Raw genomic sequence first — 24,774 nt, forward strand, 5'->3', positions numbered from 1 at the left:
AAAAGTCAACAAAAACTAAACCAGAACACGTCAAGCATGGGACAGATTTTGGAAAAAAGACAGAAACCAGAGTGAGGGGTTATGATGGTCAGCTCGCTGCTCTGGGTGGGGGGGTCAGTGGGCCTCTGACACCCGAGCTGAACGCCAAGGGACAAAAACACCACCAGGACCAGCTGTGCGGACGGGCACGGACGGTTCAGGCCAAGAAAGAGGGAGCCGAGAGGCCCCAGGCTCGTTTAATTCACAGCAACTTAGAAAAGGAGTGCGTTTAATGAGCAAATCTGAGGACAGATTTTCTGTCTGAAGTCTCCACAGTATTTTCACTGTGAAACCAATGAGAAAACGCCGTCTCAAAGGGAGACTGATGGCCTTGACAACGTTTTCTTGAAAGCCCGTGCAAGGCGTGCCCTCTTGAGGCAAATAATGCACTTAAAACATGCTCAGTAAGACCCTTGGCGAAAAAGTTAAAGTTTCCAATGTATATACATTTGAAAAAAATAAAATCTCCACTTAAATGCTTATTTTGACTTTTTGCCCAGGATCAACTGCAAAAGTGCTTCTGTTTAGAAAGCACAGTTCAGCCAAAATCCAGCGTGTTTTTTAGGAATCGAGGACTGGAGGAAAAACCCAGAACACATCAGGCACTGGGCACGCATGAGTGTGGGTGTAAGACTCTGTCTACAACGTAGGCCGGGACAATGCGTCTTCGGAAGCCAGTGTCTCCCAGGGGCAGAGCTTCCTGCTGCGTGAGGACAGCTGGCTGAGAGCGGCGGGGGCTCACCCAGAGGGTGGGCTGGCTGGAAAGGTAAGGTGGGGACGGAGGTGGGACCCGTTCGACCGAGGCTCCACGTGGGACCGACTCTCATCTCTGACACTAGGACTGAGTGGTGACAAGCAGTTTGTACCCAGGGGACTGAGTACCTGGCTTCTGCAGTTTGCACACAGCCCCCCATCCAGCAGTGGCAGCCAAGGAGCCAAGCACACGAGGGCATTTTCTGGTTTTGGCCCTCTGTGCTCCTGCACTTGGTCCCTGCCAGGGCCTCTCCTGGCAGGATCCTCTGTTCCTCTTAATTCCCACTCCCCTCAAATCCAGAGCACGCACTCTCCCAAATGGCTGTCACCACTTACTCCCACTTGTTTATTGCTCACTCAACCCCCTGAACCCTCCGAACTGCTGTCTCTACAGAGAGAGCCACAGGTCTATACCACCCGGCTGGCCAAAGGACCGAGATAAACTAGAGCCTGCACACACTGGGTTCCCAGCCTCCCGCACGTGGGAAGGGTGTCACTGCTCACTCCCTACCCATCAGGAGACTGCCAGGCAGTAACGAAGGCTGTGACTCCCTAGGAAAGGCTCATGCAGCCACAGCTCTGCGTGTCCTGCTCCGTGGGCCGCTGAAGCTCCACGGGGACTGGAGCAGGGCATTGTCGTAGGTCAGCGACGGCCGGGCGATGGTTAGGGTGCGGTTCTCCAGGGCGGGTGTCCACCAAGTCACTGGGCCTCTGCTGCCTGGCCAGTGCCACCCTCAAGGTGTTGGCACCCAGGCGTAAATCCTGCAGGCAGGAGACGGCCTGCTGGGCCGAGGCGGCGTCCGGGTAGTGGAGGAAGGCCCTGCGCTGTGGCCCCTGCCAGCTGAGCCGCAGCGGGGCTGCGCCATGGGCTCTGAGGGCCGTCTTCAGCTCGCTCACTCGGGCATCCCGGGGGAGGTTCCCAACGTAAACAGTGTCAGCAGGCACGTCTTCCCGCTGCGTGGCTAGGGGTAGGGCCTGGGGTCCCCTGAGTGCACGCAGTGGCGCCGTCTGCAGGCGGCTGGCATCCAGGTCCCGCGGCTCATCCTGTAGGCTGACGTCCTTCCCAGCCTGCTTCTCTCGGCTGCGAAGGCTCCTCAGTACTGGGATTTTCTCCATCATCTCACAGCTGATCTGAAAGAGTAAAACAGCCTGGCTATTCTCAGGGTGTCCACGGGGGACCACGACATGATCACACGGGAGGGGGAACTGAAGTCACAGGGGGCCTCTGCCAGGCGCTCTCGTGAGCAGCCTCCACCTGCCACACTGCACCAGAGGAGTAGACGCTGAATGGCCCAGCCTGGCTCTCTGGGAAGTGGGACCCCCACTGTCCTAACCAGGAGCTTTGACCTCCCAGCTTGTCACTAGAATGAGGGCTGTGACGGACCTGGTGACCCACAGGATATTGGGGGTCCCCGCCTCACGCTTGCCCCCTCCCTATCCCTTTGGGTGGGGTGCAGTCTTTAACAGATTCACAGGGCTCACCTCCCCCTCTTCTCCACCCCTCCACTGAAGGAGCGCATCTCAGCAACTGGAGCTTCCAAGGTTTGCTGAGAAAGCGCAAGCAAGGGAACCTGAACTAGAACGCCACCTTCGCAAAGATGTCTAGCAACGGGCCATCAAGCTACAACATAATGACTACTGCGCAAAAGGTTAAGTTCCAAGGAAGGGGACTTCTATCCGCAGGTCTGATCCAAGCATTCCCCGAAACCTGCCACAACCAGGCGGCACGAGAAGCCCGGCACGGGAGGCTCGGCCAGGGTGAACAGCTGGCATCGGCTCCATCCAGCCCAGAATGAGACCGCAGCCTCCATCCTGGGGGTGGTGTGCTGGGGGCTGCCCACAGGCTCAGGCGGCATCTGGATAACTGAGCTGAGGGCAGGGTTGGTCTCACGTTGTTGGAGGAATCACACGGCAGAAGAGGAAGAGAAAGACACTGGTTTGTACTTTCTGAAAATTCTTTCTATAGAGATGCTTTCTGTGTTTCTTTTGGGCTCAAAGCTTGTAAATGATCATAGTTACCAAGAGGCAAGCAATGGTCCCAACTCGGGGCTTCCCACAGACGTAGGTCTGTCAGAATACGGATCAGCACACGAGGTAGACAGGGACAATTTTTCTACAAAATTAAACAGTTCAACTAGTATCAATGGTCTCGTTATATTCAGGATCAAATGTAACTTGGAGCGATGGTTCTTATCCTCGGCAGGAATCAGGGACCTCGGAGAGAAGCTGGGGTTCCTTCTCAAGAGGGGCTCCCCACAATTATGTATACAACTTCCCAAGGTCTGTTCATGGGCCTCCAAACCACAGGAGCCACACGAGCCCCAGGCAAAGATGCAATGACTCAGGTAAGATTTAGAGAAACACAAACACAGAACAGTCCTTTGCCTTCTCGCAAGCCTCAAGGCTGCTAGGGCGCATTGATTTAGGAGGCGGCTCTCTCCTGGTGCGGAGGAGAGGATGCTCCCCACGTCAGCAAAGCCTCCTCTGTGGGTCAGGGCCCCCCACCGTCGCTGCCCTCACTCCCCGCACTGCTGCACGCAGCAGGAGCCTCCGCGGCGGCACCCGTCCACTCTGGTCTTCGGGCGGTACAGACTCAGCTGCCAGAGAAGGACGCAAAGCCAGGCCCGCTCCTTCTAATGTTTCCCATTGTTCAGACGCAAAGGAAAAACAAAGAACCATCACGTCTATGCCATGGAGACAGTCACAAGATGTGACTGCTCTTGTATTATCAAGAAGAAGTTTTCCCTTTCACCCTCTGCAACACTCTTCAATTGATTCATCCGCAGGTGACCGTACCCACAGACCAGCATCCTGGAGCTCTGGGTCCCAAAGAACCCAAAGGTGACCCAAGTCCAGCCAACAGCTCCTTCCCGAGCCCCTGGTCTACCTCCTTATCTGTCAGAATAGTTAAAAACAGATCAAACTGGGCATCATTAGATTCTTCAGGATTTCTTCAGTTACTACACCTAGTATTCAGAAAGGATGAGAAAATTCAAGCTGCGATTACAGTCAGAGACAAAGTGTGAGTAAACTGAAAGAACTACACGTTACTCCACTCCGAGCACGGCTGCGGGAGCCCCGAGGCGTGCCTCCCGGGAAGCACAGCGCCCGCTCGAACTCTGGGCCAGGGGCCACCCTGCAGGGCCGTGACTCCCGGGTGTTTCTGCCGGCGGAACCACAGGGCTCCCTGGGGCAGAAGGAAGTGTCAGGAAACAAGGCTCCACACCCAGGCAGCAGAAATCCATTCTGAAACACGTCGTGTGACGCAGAAACACACGCTCCGGCGCACAGCACAGGGAGCCGCTTCATCCCGAGCTCGTGCACGCGCCAACCAATGAGCCAGAGGATCGTGAAAACGTGTACCACAGTACGAACTTATGGAACGGCCGCGGCACACCCGGCCGAGGCAGACGGGTCTGCAGAAATGGAAACGGTCGTTTCGGGAGCGAGGTCAGCCCCCCTTCCACACTCCCCTACAAGTCCAATGGAAAAATCTCCCTGAGCAGGACCTGGCTTTTGCCACTTGCCCGGTTGTTTGCCATTTCTGGACTCTGCGGGCCGGCCTTGGTTGGTTGCTGTCCCCACAGACAGAAAGGCCTCTGTGAGCCCACAGGATGGGGGGCTCTTGCTGGGGACAGGGCCACGGGGGCAGTGCTCGGTTTCTCCTGGTTGACAATTAGCAAGATTTGTTACGTTTTGTCAATTTGCCATGCGAAATGAAAGATTTTGCTTGTTAATCAAACAGAAAAAAATATTTCTGCCCTTCTGTAACTAATCATTCCATTTAAAAAATCATATAAAGCAAATTTGATTTTCTTTCATATGCTACAACCACTCTTCACGGAGGCGTACAGGTGTCATTTATAAATACGTATTCTCTTTCAAGATGAAATTTACAGACTTGTCCCCTAGAAGCATGCGATAAGTCTAATACAGATCAGAACTCAGACTCTCAAGGTGTCTGCTGCCAACGCAAGAGGAAGAGACGCGAGCTGTAACCATACCTCCGCTACACACTGGTTTTACAATCGTGGGCAAGTCACTCTTCTTCCTGCCTCTCACTGTCCTTGACCAGAAGGTAAGGAGACTGGCACAGATGATCTTTAAAATGCCTCTGGGTCTAAAATGCTACAATGTGTTTGAGCAGCTGCTGGCAAAGATAAACAGAAACACTGGGGTTTTCTGTGAAGTAGAACTTATGCACCGATTGTCAGTTCTCTTGCGTGAGATTAAAGCTTATTCACTGACGGAAATGCGTTTCGGTACCTCCAGATGACCAAGGTGAAATGACTCCAGGAGGAGGCAGGCTTAGGGGCAGAGCCCAGCACCTGCAGGGCACCCACGCCCGGAGGCAGCTATTCCCTTGCTGACCACAGTGTCTCAATCATAATGCAGCTCACTGAAGACACCTTGTTGCATATAGCTGATCAAAGGTGCCACTTAACAGAAGTCTCCATAGGTTTGCCCCTTGAAGGACAGGCAGGGGCAATGACCACACCATCACTGAATTGGACGGTGCCCCAGTGTCAGGAAGAGACAGGCTACTTGGAGTGGCATGGAAGTCAGTACAAATTACTTAGCAGGGGCCGGCCCCGTGGCATAGTGGTTACATTTGTGCACTCTACTTCAGTGTCCCAGGTTTGTGGGTTCAGATCCCAGGCACGGACACACACCACTCGTCGGCCATGCTGTGGAGGTATACCACATACAAAACAGAGGAAGACTGGCACAGATGTTAGCTCAGGGTGAATCTTCCTCAGGAAAAAAAATAGTGAAAAACATTGTTATTTTCTGGTGTCCATGGTGTTCCATATCCCAGAACATCAGCCCCTTGGGGAAGCGCAGGCATAAGCTTTGCACAAACATGTTGGACAGAGCAGTGGACACAAGCTCACATACACAAGCACACGAATTCTAAGAACCGGTGGACCTTGAACTCTCATCTTTACCACCTCTGAGTGCACCGGGAACAGAGACTATACAGCTTAATGCTGTGAAACCAGATTCAAACACAGCTAGGATGAAAGTCCAGCTTGGAAGATGGTTACCAAATCTGCTGTCTTCTCCACTGATGAGTTTGATTAGGAAAGTAGCATGTGCTTGCTGTGGGAAATGTTGGGGGGAAAAGGAGAAAAGAAATCTGAAACCCCACCTCGCAGAGATAACTAGCTAATATTCTGGTATATTTCTTTCCATCTATTTTCTATGCACATTTTAACATAATGAGAACACAAAATTACATATCAAACATATAAATTTATATTCTGCTTTTTCCACTTGATACATATTACCCCATGAGCATCTTCTCATGCCATCAAATATCACTGTGTGCACTTGAACTGTTGGGTTGGTGTTTAAGTGACTAACCTTTCCCCCTATTTTGAGGCACTGCCTTAGACCTGAATACATACAAATCAACCTTCACCTGAATTTATAAATATTTCCCTAGGACAGATTCCCAGAAGGTGAGCTATTGGGTCAAATACAGTAATTGTTTTAAGATGAAAGCATCTGGCAGCCCTCCTACCCCGCTGGCCCCGTTGCAGGTAGGTGTCAGTTCATTCAGCTGTTGCTTCCAGAGAACGCGTGTTTATGTGGGATCTGAAGCTGAGCTTCAGTTCCCAGGGCTGCGGCCCCTCAGACGAGCTCCTTTCCCCAAACCCTTTTTCTTGAGGAGTCTGTCATTCTCAAGAAGGCGATCAATGCAGCACGTTGTGACCATCGGAGAACACCCTCCCAGACAGGCTGTGCAGGGTAAAGAGGCCATGCTGTGGAAGCTACAAAATGACCTGTTTCTTTGAGTCTAAACACGAGAACAACCCTGGCAGAATCCCATTTCCTTAATTAAGGAGAAAATGAGCTGAGCTGAGAAAGTCAGACACCCAGATTTTGGTCCATGGTGTCATGCTGCCGTCCCCAGGAAGCAGGACGATACCTTTACGGCAGTTACTGAGGGGAGCACAGGGGGCAGTCGCTCGACCTGTGGCTGTGCCAGGGGGTGGGCACAGTCTTGTGGGTGCCCTGGGCCCCTCCAGGACAGCTGTTTCTCCGGACCTGCAGCCACACCCCGCGGTCTGCCCACGTCTCCAGGGTATTCCTAAAGTCGGTCCTTTACCCTCCATCTGCCTCAATCGAGCGCACAGGAAATAACAAAAAAGGTGTGGATCTCAGCTATCCAGGGGTCCAGCCCCTCGGGGCTGTGCGAGGGGAGCCGGGGGACACGGGACAGGCCTGGCCTCGTCCCATGGTGGGCTCCATCCTGCCGCAGCTGTCTCGACGCGCGCCTGGGTCTAGCAGGCGGCTATGCTCCTGAGCAGGACGTTTCACTGCTCGGCCGCGATTCACCGCACGACTCGCAGCCCCGGAGCTGACGGGCTGAGGGTGGGGCTGCCGGAGGCTGGCCGGTCAGGGACCTCGGCCACCTGCAGTTTACTTCTGCCAGAGCCCAGGCATCCGGGCCAATGGTCTCGGCCCATCGCAGATCATCTCGCACACGGCTGTCCCCAGGTAGGGACAGCAAACGGTCACCTGAGCTGGAAGAAGCGCCCGCGGTTCAGGACGATGCCCCACCCCAGCCTTCAGGTGTCCTGCACCGTCGTCTGCCCAGCAGAGACCGTGGGGAATGCGCTGCCCTCCCCGGGGGGACTTGGGGCTTGGGCCCAGGGAGTGCTGGGCTCTCAGGGGAGGTGGCCTGTGGGTGAGGGGAGTGGTCGTGGCACCCTGTAGCTCGGACAAGTCTCCTGAGTTCTATAGGTCACCTGGCGAGGAGACTACCCTGAGGGACAGAGGGACCCCACATGCAGAGCAGACGTACCTTACAGGAGGAGGAGGGGAAAGAAGAACGTGTGTGGGCCTCCCCCCTCCTTCCCGCGCCTCTGTCCTCCTCCTTCACTGAGAGGCAGTAAAGCGCACGGCGAGGCCCCACGTGACAACGCACGGCCACAGAGAGACACGGGTGAGACCCAGTCTCGGTTCAGTGAACCACCCAGAGGACTATCTGAGGACTCTGCCGCCAGCGCCAAGATGGACACTGGGCAACAGGCTCCAGGCAGATCTCTCACAGTGACTAACCACCATCTCACGTTCGTGACCATGACGACAGCCAAGGCTCACCAGGCGCTGGGCGAGGCACTTTACACACACGGCCTTGCACCAACCCTGCGAGGACAGGACTGACAGCATCCTCGTTTCACAGACAAACAAATGGGGGCCTTGGAGAGGGAGCGCCCGAGGTTACAGGTACAGCGACTAAGTGGGGCAACGTCACCTTCTAAGCTCACGCTCTCAAGCACCAGACCGTCTGGTCTCCCGCATTCAAGTTCACGAGGCACAGGCGGAGCAAAGCCGCGTGACCTCAGAAGGCCGGTCGAAGAGATCCACTGCTGGAAGCGACTACAGTCGGGCAACAGTCCACACCAGGCTGGTCTCCAGGCTGGGGCAGGACCTTCGCCGCTTGAAAAGCTGGAACGAAGGCCAGGGATTCAAATGCTGCACTATCTTTGTGTACGAAGAAGGAGTAAAAAAATGCATCACATTTTGTGCTTATTTCACAACCTTCATTTGAGCGGTCTACAGTGTTTAGAAGAAAAACACAATTCCATACATTCCAATAAAATAGACAAGAGGCAAATCCTTGGATTTTAATACCTACATGATAAGGAGTCTGTGGGTAGAATACTGTGGAAAGATATACCAATGTTTGCCAAATAGCCGATCTGAAATAGTATCATAACCCAGCATCAAACTCCCCCCGCCCCTCCCCGGATCTTCAGTGGAACACAGGGACTTGCCCCACATCGACGAAAATGCACTCTGGCTACACTGCAGCAAGGCCAGAATGGAAACCCCAGGGGCCAGGGAAAGCCACTGCCTCCGTACGATGCACGCAAAGGGACGACCACTGGATGGTAGAACCGAGAACACAGGACCCAAATACGAGAAATGGCCTTTTAAAAGTGTGAGATTCTTGCCCAGGCCTCATGAACAGTTAGCATCTTCTGGGAAGAGGGGACGAAGTTGAGGTCCCAACAAGCAGCAAGGGCCCCGAGGCCCCACACACATCAGTGTGGCTGACCACGTCTTCAGAAGCTTTGGCTGAGTTTGTTTTTTATGTAAGAGCGATTATATTTGTCTAACCCGACCGATGCCCTAATTTGTTGCTATTTTTATATTTTTCTTGTTAAGATCTGCAGAATGTAACCATGGCTATTCCCCAAGGCACCATCTCTCTCTCCCTGCAGAGGCCACCCAGACCCCTCCTGACGTGCGCTGCATCTGCCCTCATCTACGAAGCACAGGCCCCCCGGGGACCTGCAGCCTGGCAGTGGCCAGCCCCGTGTGCAACCTCCCCAGGCCCGTGTTCCCAGCTCTGGGCAAACGCCACCTTGCCCCTATGACCCGAGCGTCAGCCTCCCCTTACAGGGAAGCGGTGGATCTGAATTGCAAGGTGAACCCAGGTTCTTATGAAAGACACCAAGGGATGTTTTAATATTCACCAAGGGTGCCACCACCTTCTCCCTGGTGCTCAGGGGGCGCTCACTTCTGAGTCTCGCACGCTCCTCCTCTCTGCTTTTATCAGGGGCTAACCCGGAAGGGGTGCAGACCCCCGACGGCCCAAACCCCGCCTGGCTGTGGCACCTGTGTGCGTGCAGGACGTTTCGGCTCAGCGTTCACCCTTGGAGGTGGATGTTGCTGACTGCCTGTCCCCAAAGGCAGGCTGCCTTCCAACTCTGGGGGATTCAGGTTTGAGGAACGGGAAGATGGACAAACACGCTTCTTTAGCCGAGTCTCATTCCAAGGGAAGCACAGCTTCACCCGCTTGCTCAGTAATTCTGGCTGCTTGCCAGCAGACGGCGTCACAACCCTCTGACATGCCGGCCTAAGGTTGGCTGCTGGGTCCAACTCCTATCGCAGACTAACCTGTAGTATGTGCCCCTGCCTATTCTGGAGATAAAAGTCAGGAAGGCAGCAGCTGAGGAGGGCTTTGGGTACTGCCTCCCACTCGATTTAGTTCTGCCTGCAGATCCAGACTGCAGGAAGAAAATCTGGGTTTGCGAAAGGGAAAACCGATGAGACAGGACGTTACTGTGATAGGACGTAGGAAGACAACTCAGAAATGAAAAGCAGGAGGCAAACAGATCCAGGGCATTACCCCTCCCAGTGGATGTGCTCACTGCTGCCATCTACAGCGATGTGTCTTGTAGCAGTAGACCTTAAACCTAGTGCTTGTCAGAACCTGCGGTTCGAAAAGTAGATTTTTGGGCCCATCCCTGGAGACTGATTCAGGAGCTGAACTGTTCAAAAGCTCACGGGTGACTCCAACGTAGAGCCATGCCAGGTCTGGGGACAGCCGCTGTGCCAGACAGAGAACACAGTAAAACAGGAGACGCCTCTAGGCTATGGGCCAGAGCTGGCTACGGGACCCTGTGGCCTCCCTCGAGGCCACGCAGTGACCCACCTTTGACCAGATGATTCCCGCTGGCTTCGGGCGCTCACACCCCGTGGCAATGACCCTCGTTGGAGTGAGAATATAGTCCACTGTGAGGTCGTGATCCTCAAGGAGCGCTTCAGGTATGTCAACGACCTGGGCAAACAGAAGACGGTAGAGGGGCTGTCAGGGAACCGGCTCGTCATGTCCATCATGTCCATTGCACTACTCAGTTCCGTGCAGTGCATCAGTACGACCTTCCCAAATCCACTCCGGATGAGGCCTGCCTGCTCTGTCAGCAACCAGATCCAGCTCCGGCCAGTCGACACCACTCATGACATGGCAGAGCCAAGGCAGAGACCAGTCCCTCCCACCCCATCCCATACCACCCCCGAAGAGGAGCATGGCGGTGGATCTGCGTGGCCCGTTCCCAGGAAGCACCTGACAGTCGTGGACGATGGTGACCACTGGCGTCTCCGGGCTAACTGCTCCCATGGACACCATCATGGCATATTCTAGATCAGCATAACCTTCTCCCTTCCCAATTCTCCAGCCTAAGAGACAACACAGAAAATCACCATCTCTGTGGAGTCTGGCTGAAAATTATTCAGGAGTAAATTTTTCACCATATCACAATGGAAGGAGAAACTTGGACCCAATATCCCTGGCTCTTCCGTGGAAACTTCCATAATAACCCCACAGGCAGCCCACCAAAAATGGACTTACAGGAGTTAGAGAGGAATAACATTACTGATTACGTACAGTGGCTACCACTCAGTAAAGTGAACTTCAAACCTCTGAAACAGGGAAACCTTTCCCTACAAAGGAGACCCAGCTTGCATTCACCTGAGTTTTATGTTGGCAGGACTCACATTTCAAAGTAATGAGAGAGTAGTTTTTAAAAAGACTAAGAACAAATTCCTATTAATGGGAAAATCTTTTTCATGCGTTTTCCTTGGAGAGAAAATAAAAACTCAAAAATCAGGGATACCGACGTGACTGAAGACAGCACAGCCTTGTCTTGTAAAAAGCATTCAACAGTTACCCCATTCAACCCTAAAGTTCCTGAGGAAAGGGCGGGTTAAGCAGCGCTAGCCCCATTTCGCACATTCGTAAACGGTGGCAGTAGAAAAGGGTCACCTGAAGCTCGAGGAGAAGCTAAGCAGGAGGAAAGAATGCAGCAAGACAGGACACGTTAAAATGCCTTCTACATCCCAAAGGAGTCCACATGTTCCCCTCCTTAGGAGGCCCATGGCGTTTCAGAAATTGTGACTTCTACCTAACATCGCACCAGTGTCGTCACCAAGATTATAAACATCATCGCTCATGCGTCCTTCTAAGATTCTGATCTGATCATGCTGCTTTTACAAATAAAAGCTGTGCATGCAAAGAAACAAGAGAAAGGCAATTCAACAGAAAAACAGCAAATGATATGAACAGTCCCCAGAAAGAGTCAGGCAGATGAACCGAAAGCAAGCGAAACACCATTGTCCACTATCTCAGGGGTAAAAATTAAAGCTGGATAATTCTAGTTATTAATAAGGGAGCGGGGAGAGAGGCAAGGCACTAGGTGTTGGGGATGTGAGGCAGACAACCTTTCTGGTGGGTAATTTGGCAACATCCATCAGGATTTATAACCCCCACTTTGGTTGGCATCTCCTCTCCTAGGAATTACCCCGTGGACAGTCCTCAAAGCACATCTAGACCATATGACAAGATTCTACCTCACTCTAGCATTATCTGGAAGGGCAAAGTCAAAAGCAAACCCTGGAGATAACGTAAGTGTCTGTCAGTCAGGGCTATTCAACAGGAGGACGCCGACCCGTCCTCATGACGGGCAAAGACGGCAGAGACCCATCCTCCACATGGCACAGAGCGCCGAGTGCTGCTGCCCCTCCTGCAGAGCGGAAACAGGATGGACACACAGCCCATGCAAGGAGCGCACAGGACACCCGGACCTCACGCGGTGCTGGTGTCGCATGCAGGGGCACAAGGAACTGCCAATGGGGGCGTGGGGACAGGAAGAGGGCAGGTGCCGGGTGATGCTTCCATGCTATTCAAATTTTATAAACATGTGCACAGTGATTTTGTTGCTTTAACCAGGGGGTTATCTGGAGGATGACACTTACAAAACATTCTTTTCTTCTACAAACATCCTGAGCTAAAACAGAAAACTCCTGATGATCTTTCAAAAGAAGAAATCTTTGCTAATTTCCATAGCCCAAAGAGAATAGCCCAAACCCCTTCACTGGGCCTCAAGGCCTCTGGAAAGGCAGCCCCAGCCACCAAAGGGTCAAGCTACATGACCACACTGCTCCTTCTCACTCTCCTGCGCCACCTGCCCTGAAAACACCCGGCACGAGACGGAGCCCTGAGGTCACCTCTGAGATGATGCTCCAGGCTTGCGGGTTGCTCCTCCGAGCCCGCTAAAGTACATTCTGACTTCTGTTTCTATCGCCAAGCACGTCGACTCATAGTTCAGCTATCCTGTCTGCTCCTCCACTCACTGTGGGCCCAAGGCAGAGACACTCAGTGTCCGCCTGGCACACAGGAAAAGTGTGCCCATGTGTACCCAGCCCTGATGACACACATAAAGCATGTGTAACTGAGAGTACACGGAAAGAAAAGATTAAGAACTATAACATCTCACACACCAGCCAGAGCGAGGGTGGGGAAAAGAGTAAATTGAAGGTGAAGATACTAAAGGCCAGCATTTAAAAACACGGCGCTCAGGGTTTGGAATGAACGACTTAGAGCATCTCTCTCCAACTATTTCCCGGGAACCTCTCTTGAAGGCAGAACTGGGCTGTGGCCGACTAATTTTCACAGAGAGTTTTGGGGACGAGCGTCTTCGGACAGTTCTCGCCTTTTTCTCTGGGAAGGACGGGAGGCGAGGACGCTTCCCCAGGGGGCCCAAAGGACAGGGTCCAAGCGCAGGTCTGCGATGGGCTGATCCCACCGGAGCCCGCTGCTCCTGCTGCAGCATACGCAGACTGTTCTCAAAGAGCATCCAGCCGGGGCTGGGGCAGAGCAGTGCGGACGGGGACGAGGGCCTCAGGGGCCCGGTCCCGAGGGTGGCTCAGCAGAGCGCCAGGCCTTCAGGCAGGCCCGGGGCACCGTGCTGTCCAGGAGGCTGCTGCTTCATCACAAAGACAAAGCTTAGAACCAAGGTCTCTCCGTGTAACTGGAGCGCTCCAAAACCCACTATTTACGGACATACCGCAGTGCACTCAGCTCCAGTTAACGTAAGACCAGAGGGAAAAGCTCTCACCAGCTGAAGAGCGCTTACTTCCCTTTATCTGTCCTGTGAAGGACAGCGCAAACACGGGAGCGGTGCTCACAGGGCCGGGAATGGGAAGGCCTGGGTCCATTCTCCCAAGTGAATGAGAGGGGCAGCGGGGGGGGGGCCAGGCACGTGTCCAGAAAGCGAGATGACTTACCGTCCACGCCCAGAAGACGAGAAGGCTGGGGGACAGCAAGCTGCAGGGAAAGCGATCACACCCGAGGATTCCCATGTTGAATCTTACCTTTCTCAGAAACAGCCACAGACCCCACCACAACCAAGTCCACCTGGACCCTGGCGTCCAAGCCCACGGGAGTGCTGAAGCTCCTCACGCCCTGTCAACACAGACGGCGGCCTGAGAGCCTGCCGGCAGCAAGCGGCGGCCCCCTCCTCATGCTCGGGGAGGAGCACTCGGGGTCTGCAGCAGCTCCTGCATGGAGCAAGGACTAGCAGGCCTTACAGCAAACACGAGGTGCTGTGGAGAGGCACCGCAGGGAGCCCAGGGCTCAGAGCCCGTTGGAGAATAATTCCCCAATTGCTTCCCCAGGAAAGAGGCCAGGAGGATCCAACAGCACTGGTGAACAGGATATTAATTTCCTAAAATTTAGGGAATTATTTTTTTCTCATGGGCAGTCAAATAGTGGTGAGAACACAGGCTCGGGAGTCCCACGGAACTGGGTCCAGGTCCCTCCTAGCCCTCTGACCTCAGTTTCCTCAGGACTGCTGTGGGAACGAAACGAGAGAGCAGAGGTAACGCATCTGGCATGTCAGACACGGTCAGTAACTGGGTGTGACACCTGCATTGCGTATGAAATCCTGGAGGCCATTATTTTCACGTACAGCATATCCCTTCTGAAATATTGCTTATTCAACCAAAATGCACCAAAAGCGCACCTACTTACACTAACTACTGGACGCCTGTATTTAAAGAATCGGGCGCTGACGGGGTCTGATTCTCAGATAAGGAGGGTACCGGTAAATCTAGGAAACCAGATCAGGGCGCTGTAGGGAACAGGGCCTGGCAGTAGCAGGTCACCAGCTGTGGTGCGGGGCCCTGTCTACAAGTGTGTGACAAGTCACTTAGAGGAGCAGTAGGTGTGATTAGTAAGGGGACCCCCAATAGTCCTTGGCTCGAAAGTCCTCGAGAACGAAAATCCCTTTGAGGTTCACGTCTCTGGATCTCTGATTTTGATGAGGATCTCATGTTATAAAACGCCAAAAGCTGCCGTTCAGTCCTCATCACAAGCTCAGTTGTGAGAGCTGGTCTGGCATCACCCTGGGCCTGGCCACACTGTGAGGAGCACCTGGGAGGGACCAGCCCGTGCCACAGCTTCACAGGGCACTCCTGGCAACCAGCAGTGCAGCGGCCACCTTTCGGGCGGGGCAGGGGGTGCAGAGACGCTGGTAAGGGTGACACAGGCCACCACACAAGCACCATGGGTGTATCTGACCTGGACCACAATCCCAGGAAAAGGCCTGCTCTGACTGTCTGAGACCTACGCTTTATCACTGCTCACACTCCTGCTGGCACTAGGAGATGTGGGCTCCAATCTGGGGCCCACGTCCGCCGACTGCAGAGGGGCACACACTTTACATTTCTGAACACTGACCAGGATCACGCTTGTCTCCTAGTTTTCTACCTTTATTTTCCCTTTGCTCTTTTTCCTATACTTATTTTATTATTTTACTTTATTATACGCATTTTGTAAGCCACTTCAAATTCTATTTTTGGAATAAGACAGGTTATCAATAAGTAATAAAATATTCAACTTTTATTCATCAAACTTAAGTAGAAAATCACTTTAAAAAAAAGAGAATATGTCGATGCCCTATTTTTTATTCCCAGTAGATTAGGACTCTGAAAAAAGTCATCAAATTCTACTTCTTTATCTGTAAAGTACAAGGAGAGTCCATTATAATGCACCTCCGTGTAATGTTTACACATTTTGGTTTTACGACATCGTGAGGCACTCAATAAAGTCATATTACTAAATTGCTAAAGCCATTATCACTTTAGAACTGGTGAGGCAATTTCCAGTGGAACACATCTTAGAAATTTTACTGTGTCCCCAACTGCTCTGGTGGCATTCAAGAAAAGGCCATAGGGCGCCAGGGCGATGTCGCAGGTTACCGCTAGAGGGCTCCACAGCACCAGACGACTTGTTTTTCTTTTTTTCCAAGAGGAAATTTTAGATTTTCCAACTTGGTGCAAAATAGAAAGTCACACTGAGTTACACAAACAGAATACATGTACTCACATTGTTTTTACTCCTTTAACGTCGGGATTGCTGAATAGTTTACCGTCTCTTTTCATTTGGCTTTATTAACATAGATTCCAACCTTGTGGGGGATTTTACGTGATTCTAACTCACCAGAAGTCTCAGATGGGAACAGTTCCTTCCTCGTGGGTGCTGCTGCTTCTCGCACTTACCTGAGAGGTGGCACATTTTCTCAAGATGTCTTTAGTTGCCCCGGGGGGTGGTGTGATCTTATTAAACAACCCCGTTCTCAGTCGTGGTGTTGGAACCAACAATGTTTTTCTGCTCTTTTAAAAGAAAGACAATCAATAAATTACAAAATGAAGCAGTACTTTCGTGTCTATGTTTTTAACGTTTCAGGAATGGAAACAAGTTACTGTTATCTGCATTTTCTGGTGTGTGCCAAGGAAATGACCTGTTTGCAAATCCAATTAAACAATATGTGGGGGTCAAGTATACTTAGAGCCACAATTCTACCCTGCCTTAGGATGAAGAGGCAGGGCGTTCGTTAAAGTTGCTAATTCTAATTTACTTGCTGTTCAAAATCGTTATAGGTACAAAATGATAATGCAAATCCAAAGAAAGATCTGTTCTCATAGAGATTCCAACCATAACTTTGCTGGGGTGCCTGTTCTCAGCATTAAGCCCTACACAGTTTCGATGTTTTAATTTGAAACCGACACGGCACAGCTACATTTAAAATGTTATTCCATCATTTCTATCTAGTTTGCCATTCAAACTCGATTGTACTCATTGCAATCAATATTTAACACCAACCTGCGTCAACAGCTCTTTTCTTCTTTTTATCTCTCAGGTGCCTCACTGTGAGTCCCAGAGCGGGGACTCTCACAGTGGGTGCCCCGGGCAGCAGCATCAGCAGCCCCTGGGCACTGGTTAGAAATCATCCGAGGCTCTGGGGCCGGGGCCCAGCACTGCGCTTTAATAAGCCCACAGAGTGATTCTGCCGCACAGGAAAGGCTGAGAACCACTGCCCAAGGGTGTCTCTGTAGATTATACGGGGGTAGGCCGTGAGGCAATCATAAAATTTATAAAATATTTCATGTGAAAAATAGTCTGTTTTAGTTTTTGTGCAGGAGATGACAGCCTGAGAACACAAAAGGCCTATACAATCACAGTCTGGCTTCCTTAAAGGTTTGCAACCACAAGGAAGAGTATGTGACACGAGCCACGACTGCGTGCTATTTCCTTTGGGTACTAAAGAGCTTGGGCTCATTCCACCTGCAGCCTCCAGACTCTGGCGGACAGGGGATTATTCCCATTACTCCCTCTTTGCTGGCAGCCGCTCACCTCTGGCTCAGGGGCTCTCAGCCCTAGTCATTCATTGGAATCACCTGGGGAGCTTTAAGACCTACTGAGGTCCAGACCCTCAGAGCCTCTGATTCAGAACCTGACCTTCGCAGCAGAGAGGTGTCCAAGCTCCGTGGCGGGGGGCCCAACATGCAGCCAGGGTTGGCAGATGCTACCCTGCCCAGGACAGTGCTTCCCAAAGGACCATCGAGTGTTTATTAAAAATGGACTCTAGGAACCAATGCAAGGTCTGGGGTTGAGTCTGGGAAGTTGTGCAACCCCAAGCACAGGCCACGGTGTCCCCAGGTGTGGGCTGTGCCATGTGCATCCCCGTCCCTGCCTGCAGTCAGGTAGAGCTGAGGCAGCTGCAGGTTCACCTGCTTCCCAGGTGATTCTTGACCCACTAGTTTCCAGAAAGCACTGAGAAGCCCGTGGCCCTAAAGTGCAGGTAGCACACATGTCTATGCGTTTCCACCACCACATCCCCGTGCCGGGCGCAGACCTGGGACACGCAGATCCTCCACAGCTCAGCTGCTGACTTCCCGGAATAAATGAAGCAACAGTGAGGTCTCGGCTACTGCATCCTGCCACCTGGCCACACTCCCCTGAAAGGTTGCCTTGACCTAATCTCTAGCACATTTGAGGCCTTTGAGTTTGCGCTCTGAGGGGCTGCGAGGTAAGAACGCCCTGACCCTCACACATGAGGGGAGCAGGTTCTGGAGTCACGTGGTGGGTCAGAATCTCGGCTCCACCATTCCTGACGTGTGGCTTGGCCCAGACACTTGCCCTCTCCGTGTCTGGTTTCTTCAAAGTCATAAGGGCATGGAGATCACTCTTAGGGGTTGTTGGTAGAGTTAAATGGAGTAACACAGGGAAGTGTTTCGCTGGAACAGTGCCTCACACACAGTAACTGCTCACTTGCTCACTGCGGGGCCTTCTCTAGTTCATCAAAGTGATTTCCTGACTGGGAAAATGAAGGTGGCAAGAAAGAATGCTTCCAGAAGAGCCTAAACGGGAGGCCTCTCTTGGGGCTGAACCACTATTAGCAAACGATCTCCTACAGAAGACAGTTCAAAGACCCAGAACACGACCCCAGCGCCCCTCATTCCCTGTTCAGTTCTTTTCTGACTTATTTACTTCGCCAAGCAGGACGAAAGGCGCCGCGTGACCACAGCTCCTCAGGAGTCTGCGAGAACCGGGTCACCGCGCGAGCTGTGGCAGCACAGGCAGAACTGCAAAGATCCTGCATGGCTACATTCAGCAGCAGGTCCCCAGTATCAGCAGTGATTTGTTTCAGCAAAAGAACACCAGCCCTCAGATTAAATCAGTGCTGTTATCTGGATGTTATTGCTTTCATCGTTTTGTTTATATTTAATTTATATGCTTATTTTGGTTGTATAGGTGCAAAAGAGCTACGAGCATTAAAATTTATACCCAGTTTTACGTTTATAATTATTAAATTAAATTGTAACAAATTAATTTAAAGCAACCCTAGGGGAATTCTTTTTTTCTTGAAAAGGGGCCTACATATATAAGAAACACTGTTTTAATTTATATATTTTGGGGACTCATTTATCAAACCATGGATCATCAAGTTTCAAAGAATTATATTACAAAGGCAGCAGAAGGAAATAAACATTGCAACCTTTCTCTTCCGATGAAGCGCATCAGAGGTGAGAATGCCTCGGTGTCATCACTTTGAATGTCATTTGTCTTTGAATCTAGAAATAGTCAGGACTTCTAACTGACTGACTGCTAACAACCGAAAGACTGCAGCACTGTTCCTGGAAGCCCCAGCCTTCTAAATGCAGGACCGCACGCACTGCCAGCCACCTGGAGGACGCGGTCCGGCAGGAGCCCGGGCAAGGAAGATTACCTGCAGCGCCAGCAGCCGAACACCTTCCAGCGGTTTATCAGGGTCCACTTTAACTTCCTGCATTCTGGCAAAAACTTCTAGGTCTTTGATGTTTTGGCAAGCCAGATAAGAGCCCTGGTTAGGCAAAGAGAAAGAGTGGCACTTACGTCGAGGACGAGGAAGCGAGCATTTTTCTGGGGAGCATCAGGATTGACTTTAATGGTTCTGGCCATTTTGAACGCCTGCAAGCGTGGGAAATGCTCGGCAGCACGAGGAGCACCCTGTTTTTAAAGGCAATTGCAAGTTACTGAGGGGACAACATGATGGTGGGCCAAGTGCAGCCTGAGCAGTTGGGTCCTGTATCCCACCCAGCCAGGCAGGGCACGCTACTACTGAGACGAGACTGAAGAGCCACCCAGAGATGTCTAAGAAAGCAGGCAGGGGAGAAAGGGGCTGAGAAAGCTAGCCGAGCCCCAGTTTATTTTTTACTGAAATAAAACACACTTCACAAAAAGTGTACAAATCATGGGTGTACGGTTTGATGAATTTTCACAAAATGAACACACTTGCGTAACCACCGCCTAAATCAAGAAATAGCTTATTCCCACTAACCCAGAACCCCCGTCCTTCTCCTAGTTGACGCCTTTTTAAAGATTTTTTTACTAATTCTGTGCATCTTTCCTGTTTTCCCTGTACTTCATGTACATTTCTCTCCCTGAGGTAACAAGCACAGAAACAAAACAAAGTAGCAACAAAAACCATACAAAAACAGGTGTTTCAAAGGGACAGGATGGCCCCTGGACCAGCTCAGCTGAGGACCAGAGACCGGGTGGGGTTTGCTTCTGAGAAGCCAGGCGCGGGGAGAGCCCAGCCCAAGTGGAGAGGGTGATGGCAAACGTCCTCAAGCCTGACGGGGCCGTCGGTGTATTGTCAACAAGCACTTTCTTTTTCTCGTGGAAAGCGTGCATGTCGAAGACCATGAGTTGTCTTGTGTTGCCAATTTTGAGTAAACTTTTTTCTATGAATAGCATCACAGACAGACATCTTTGATTGTCTTCTGTTCTGAACAGTAGGGAAACTGAGGCCCGGAGCCGGCAGGGCCTAGCGAGGCCTGCCTCTCTGCCCAAAGGCGCCGGCAGCAGGGCCTCCCTCTGGGCCCGCATCACTCCTCACCGCTTTTAGGTAGCCAATTTTGTGAAAAGGCACAATGACATGCTTCCAGCCAGGATAAATATCTCACTCTGCATTGACTGGCGACCAGTGGGCTTCGCACCACTTCGTGGCAAGACAGAACCCACCCTGCACAGAAAAGTAAGAGACTCTGCGAGTGACGATCGAGTAACACGAGGGACGTCTGGAAGCACAAAAACGCCCCGGCCAGCTGGTTTGGATTTCACGCCACCACTCCCCATCCACCGAATTCAAATGCACCATGAAGCAGGACGGAACTGTGTTACTAATGTCGCTCATTTAGGAATGTCCCGGCTTCCTTTCCAACGCTCCAGGAACGCTTCAGTACCTTGAAGTTGGGAATCCTGTGATGAACAGGCCGGGGAAAGTCAGCTAGATTTTGTGATTCCATGTAGTCCCAAATCTGCTCACGAATGTCCTGTTTGGAAACACCTATTGCAAGAAACGGTGCGCCTGATTAATACAGCAGAAAGGACTCCCATAGCGCACGCAGCCCCGGGGCCTATCATGGGTCTGCTCCTGCTGCCCCCTCAGCCCTGCCACGCCAGACCAGAATCTAAGGCTTCTCGTGTCTGCGTGGGAAAATCGGGGCTAGTGTGTACTCTTACACTCACGACAAACTGCTCAAGTCCAAAAACAGAGTAAATTCAACAGAGTCCAAGTGTTTAACCTAGTTCTACTGGCCTGTAGCAATATGAGAACAAAATGCAACCCAAACCACATACGCAAGCTCGCCTAGAGCCCTCCCTCGGAGACTCGAGTTCTGTCCTCTCACACTCAGTCTATTTAGTCTGGGGACAGCTACAATTAGCTGACGTCTGCTGTCAATCCAGCAAGCCTGTCCGAGCCCTAAGTGATTTGCAGGCCGGTCATTATTTCGGATTGCCACCCATGATCTCCTTCATTAGGGTGGGAATCTTCTATTCTATACTCAACTTTGGAAACGCAGTTTTAGGTGACAAATATACTTTAGTATTATTTGACGAGGGCAGTCCTAATAAAATCTGCAGTAATTATGTACTCCTCTTGGAGTAGAGAAATATAAAAAGCATTTTCCATTTAACTAGAAAAAACACAAAACCAGCACATTCACATAGAAACATTTAAAAATGTTCACTGAGTCTTTTAGTTGGTCCAAAAGGCTATCCTTGTACTTGTACAGAAGTTTGTTTCAAATCACTCTCATATCAACTACTTGATTTATTTTCATAACAACTTCCTATACGGCCAGCATTGTGAATTACGAAGCAGGGAATTTCATGTGGTAATCTCATTCGCTGGAATACTTTTCCTCCCAACCTGGCAGGAGATTCAGTGCCCAAACGTAACTCAGGCTGAAGAGGGCTATGTACCCTACGCTATCCGGGAGCCTCTGCAGGCGACACACACACTGTGCTGAGGGCGTGTGCATCTCTGAGGCTGGGAGCTGCAGGTCGACCTCTTCTGTTCAGAGAACTCAGACGGTGCTCGCCATAACTGAACACACCGATCGCGAACATGAGGTTCTCCCCACAGGGTGTGTGGCTGGGGGACCTCTCATCACCGAGCAGGGAGGGGCAGCTTTAACCCCTCAGGTCCTCAGTCTCTGTTAAATGAGTGGAGGCTGCTCAAAAGTGACACAAGGGCGCAGCCCCGCGGCCAGAGAGAACCGGAGGCCAGAGAGAACCGGAGTCGCGGGGATGGGAGGTGGCAGGGGCTGGGAGGCGGCTCCTCACCGTGAACATTTCTGAATTGTGTGGCTTTGAATCATGTAAATAAATTACATTCTAAAAGCTTAATTCTTTGTAAATGGATTTTTAAAACAAACAAACAGATCTACAATGAAAACCCTCTCTGCTTGCTGTCTGCCAGGTCCCAGGTCCCTTCCCCCCAGGCAATCCGTGCGCCCGTTAGTGCTGTGAATTCCTCCCCAGGGAGCTCGGGCTTCACCCAGGAGACGGGGTTCTCACCCGCCTGCTCTCTCCCTAAGGTCGGGCACTATACACGCAGCTACCCACTGCTCTGCACTTGGCTGTTGCTTTTAGTTACTATTTTGCAGAGGAGTCCATTCAGTACGAAGCACCCTCTGCCCTCTGCAGATGCACAGTGCTCCCCTAAAGGACAGGTCAAACTGTGCTCAGGCAGCCCCTTTTGTCACTGATGCATAGTCTACCGCCCCGCCCCCACCCATTGATATCAATTTGTTAAACCTCTATGCGTAGTTTTAAGGTGTAAGGGCCACAGCTAAAAGTTTCTGCTGCTGAGGCCCCCAGCTAGACCTAATGCCCTTGGCAGCGTGCAGACAAGGTCCCTCACAGTCAGGCTCAGGGCCTCCTGGAGGCCACTGCAGCACGACTGGTGCCTCTTGACCCTAGCTGTGCTTCTAAACCACTCCAGAAATCAAAACTGCAGATGGGGCTGTGCTCAGGGAACGCCCGTCTCCAACGATGCAGGCTGAGATTACACTGCATCAGCGTGGGTAGGGCCACACAGGCAGTTTCCAGCACTTGGCTTATTCTTTCCTGCTGGGAGCTCTCCGCTTGCTGTTCTCTACTGGAAAGTCGGCTTGGCTCTCTGTCCCTCCAGCAAACCCTCACTCCTCAAGGCCCAGCTTGGGCACCACCTCCAGGAAGTCTCCCCTCCATTCTGCTCCAGTGCCCTGTGGATCCCTCTGTCACAGGGTACGCAATGAGCTGGAAAGCCCTGCTGGCCACTTCAGCCTTATCTCCCATCACCCTCACCTCGAATGCAAAAAGCGGCTCAACCACTATTGGTTCCTGCCCCACACACCTGCCCACCTCTCTCTCTCCCTTAGGAGAGCCCCCTTTGGACCTCCTCTCCTCTCCTTCCTGGTCCAGCCCTTCTCTCCCTCCCCCGGGAAACATTATCTGAGTGCTTAGTCGCAGACAGATGCCCCTTCTTTAGGAACCCAGGGCACCCTCCCTATCTGTTTGATTTTTTTCAAACAGAAACAATTACACTGGCACAACTATTAAAGGTTATTACACTTATCACTTTCACTAACAACCCATAGGTCGTACAACATCCCCAACACTGTGCAGGATACTGTGTGGGACACAAGAAATGTAGAAATGGTGGCCGTTGCTCTGGAGAGTCCATTAATCACAAACATTTAAGCGACTCCCATTTAGAAAGCAACGGGCTAATTGGAAGGGGAGAGGGCGAAAAAAACGGCAGGTCCCTGCCCTTGGAAAGTTAGGAAAACATGGGGAATGATGGGGATAACAAAAGGCGACGTATATTAATGTGTGAAATGCCTGAACCCTGTTCTGTAACGGCCTCTTTACTCCCCTCCACCGGCTCTGGGCCTGTCGGGTCAGCTCGGGTCCCATTCATCCTTCTACCTCTAGCTCTGAGCCCAGTGCTGGCGCTCCGCGGGTCTGTGTTATCATCCCACGGTATCATGGGCTTGTTACATGCCACACATGTGGGAAGGGCAGGAGTGGACTTCCTCCTGGCTCTGGAACTTGGCTTTAACAGAGCCTGGCGCATCAAGGGCCCTAGCAGGATTCTCCTTGCCAGGCAATCAGTCACCAAAGCTCTTCTCCACTAGAGGGTGACCTAGAGCCCCGGGGCTGGGGCGAGCTTCCCAGCGCCTGGGACAGGCCCCGGTACAGCCGAGGCCCGGGAAGCATTTAAGAGCACAGTAACGAAGACCCCGTTAAACTGGTTTCCAGTCCTGCCTCGGCCAGCAGCCGGGAGCCTCAGTTTCCCCTGCTGTCAGGTGGGGATGATGCAGGAGTACATATCCCCCGGGGTAGTTATGACGATTGGCACGGGGGCTCACGGATGCCACCACGTGCCCAGAGGTGGCCTTCCCTCCTCTTCACCCACTATCTTTAACCCACCGACACGGTCGAGCAACTGGGTCCGAGTCCGCCGCCAGTTCCACCCCGAACCCCACCCAGACCCCTCCGCGCCTCCCGCCCGCCCCCGGCGGCCCTGCTGTAGCCCCCGTCCTTCTCCAGGGGTCCCCGGCGCCACCCCCGTCTCTCCGGCGGCCTCCCTCCATCCCCGGCGACCTCTCACCCGCACTCGGCTCCATGACGACGCCGCCAGTGCGCGACGCCTCCAGGGGCGGAGTCCGGCGCGCAGTGACGTCACACGCCTGCGCTCTCCCCGCGCCTGCGCTCTGGCCGGGAGGGGGGCGGTCATGTGCCCCGGGAGGCCCAGTGCAGACTGGCCCGGGCGCGCATGCGCGTGCGACGCCGCGGGCCTGGAGGAAGGAGGTGCGTGGAAAGACTCCTGCGGCTTCCAGGCCTGTGGCTTGTTTATGGGGCGAGTCCGTGTTGCCCCTGCCTTGCCTATTTGCCGGGCTCCGGGGCTACCGAAGTGAGCACGCCCCTGGCCTCTCGGAGCCCTCTGCCAATTCCAACGCAACCCACCCCTCTTGTGGTCCGCAGAGGCCGCCTCCGGGAGGCCGGCCTTGATTGCTCCTCTGAGACCCTGCAGACACTCAGGTGCTCACACCTGGGTGTGTGTCCGACTCAGCCGGGGGTACCAGTTTGAAATGTCAGGTTGCTGGGATTCACTGGGTCTGGAGTCCCGCCCAGCCCCGCTCCTGGGTGAGTCCTCTGCGGCTCCGAGGCCGCACTTTGAGCTCACACCCGTTAGATTTTGCCGTGGCCTCTGGATCTCCTAGAGACCGAAGGAACGTGGC

General features: G+C 52.5%; 1 protein-coding gene across 2 annotated transcripts; it reads right to left on the reverse strand.

Annotated features, from left to right (window-relative positions):
• Window positions 1-1,115: 1,115 nt before the first annotated feature.
• Window positions 1,116-24,207, reverse strand: MTHFSD (methenyltetrahydrofolate synthetase domain containing). 2 transcript variants are annotated; one of them, XM_046682698.1, is made up of 8 exons: window positions 24,144-24,207; window positions 20,443-20,546; window positions 18,945-19,058; window positions 15,934-16,047; window positions 13,747-13,837; window positions 10,661-10,773; window positions 10,250-10,375; window positions 1,116-1,923 (listed from the first exon to the last, which is right to left on the reverse strand). In XM_046682698.1, exons 1-8 carry the CDS (start codon window positions 24,157-24,159, stop codon window positions 1,345-1,347), a joined length of 1,257 nt encoding a protein of 418 aa, XP_046538654.1. In that variant the 5' UTR covers window positions 24,160-24,207; the 3' UTR covers window positions 1,116-1,344. The 2 variants fall into 2 exon arrangements, with proteins under 2 accessions (XP_046538654.1, XP_046538655.1); XM_046682699.1 differs by lacking the exon at window positions 18,945-19,058 and adding an exon at window positions 19,091-19,204.
• Between the last annotated feature and the right edge of the window lie 567 nt (window positions 24,208-24,774).

The sequence above is a fragment of the Equus quagga genome, chromosome 13 (assembly GCF_021613505.1).
Source record: "Equus quagga isolate Etosha38 chromosome 13, UCLA_HA_Equagga_1.0, whole genome shotgun sequence".
Taxonomy (NCBI): domain Eukaryota; kingdom Metazoa; phylum Chordata; class Mammalia; order Perissodactyla; family Equidae; genus Equus; species Equus quagga.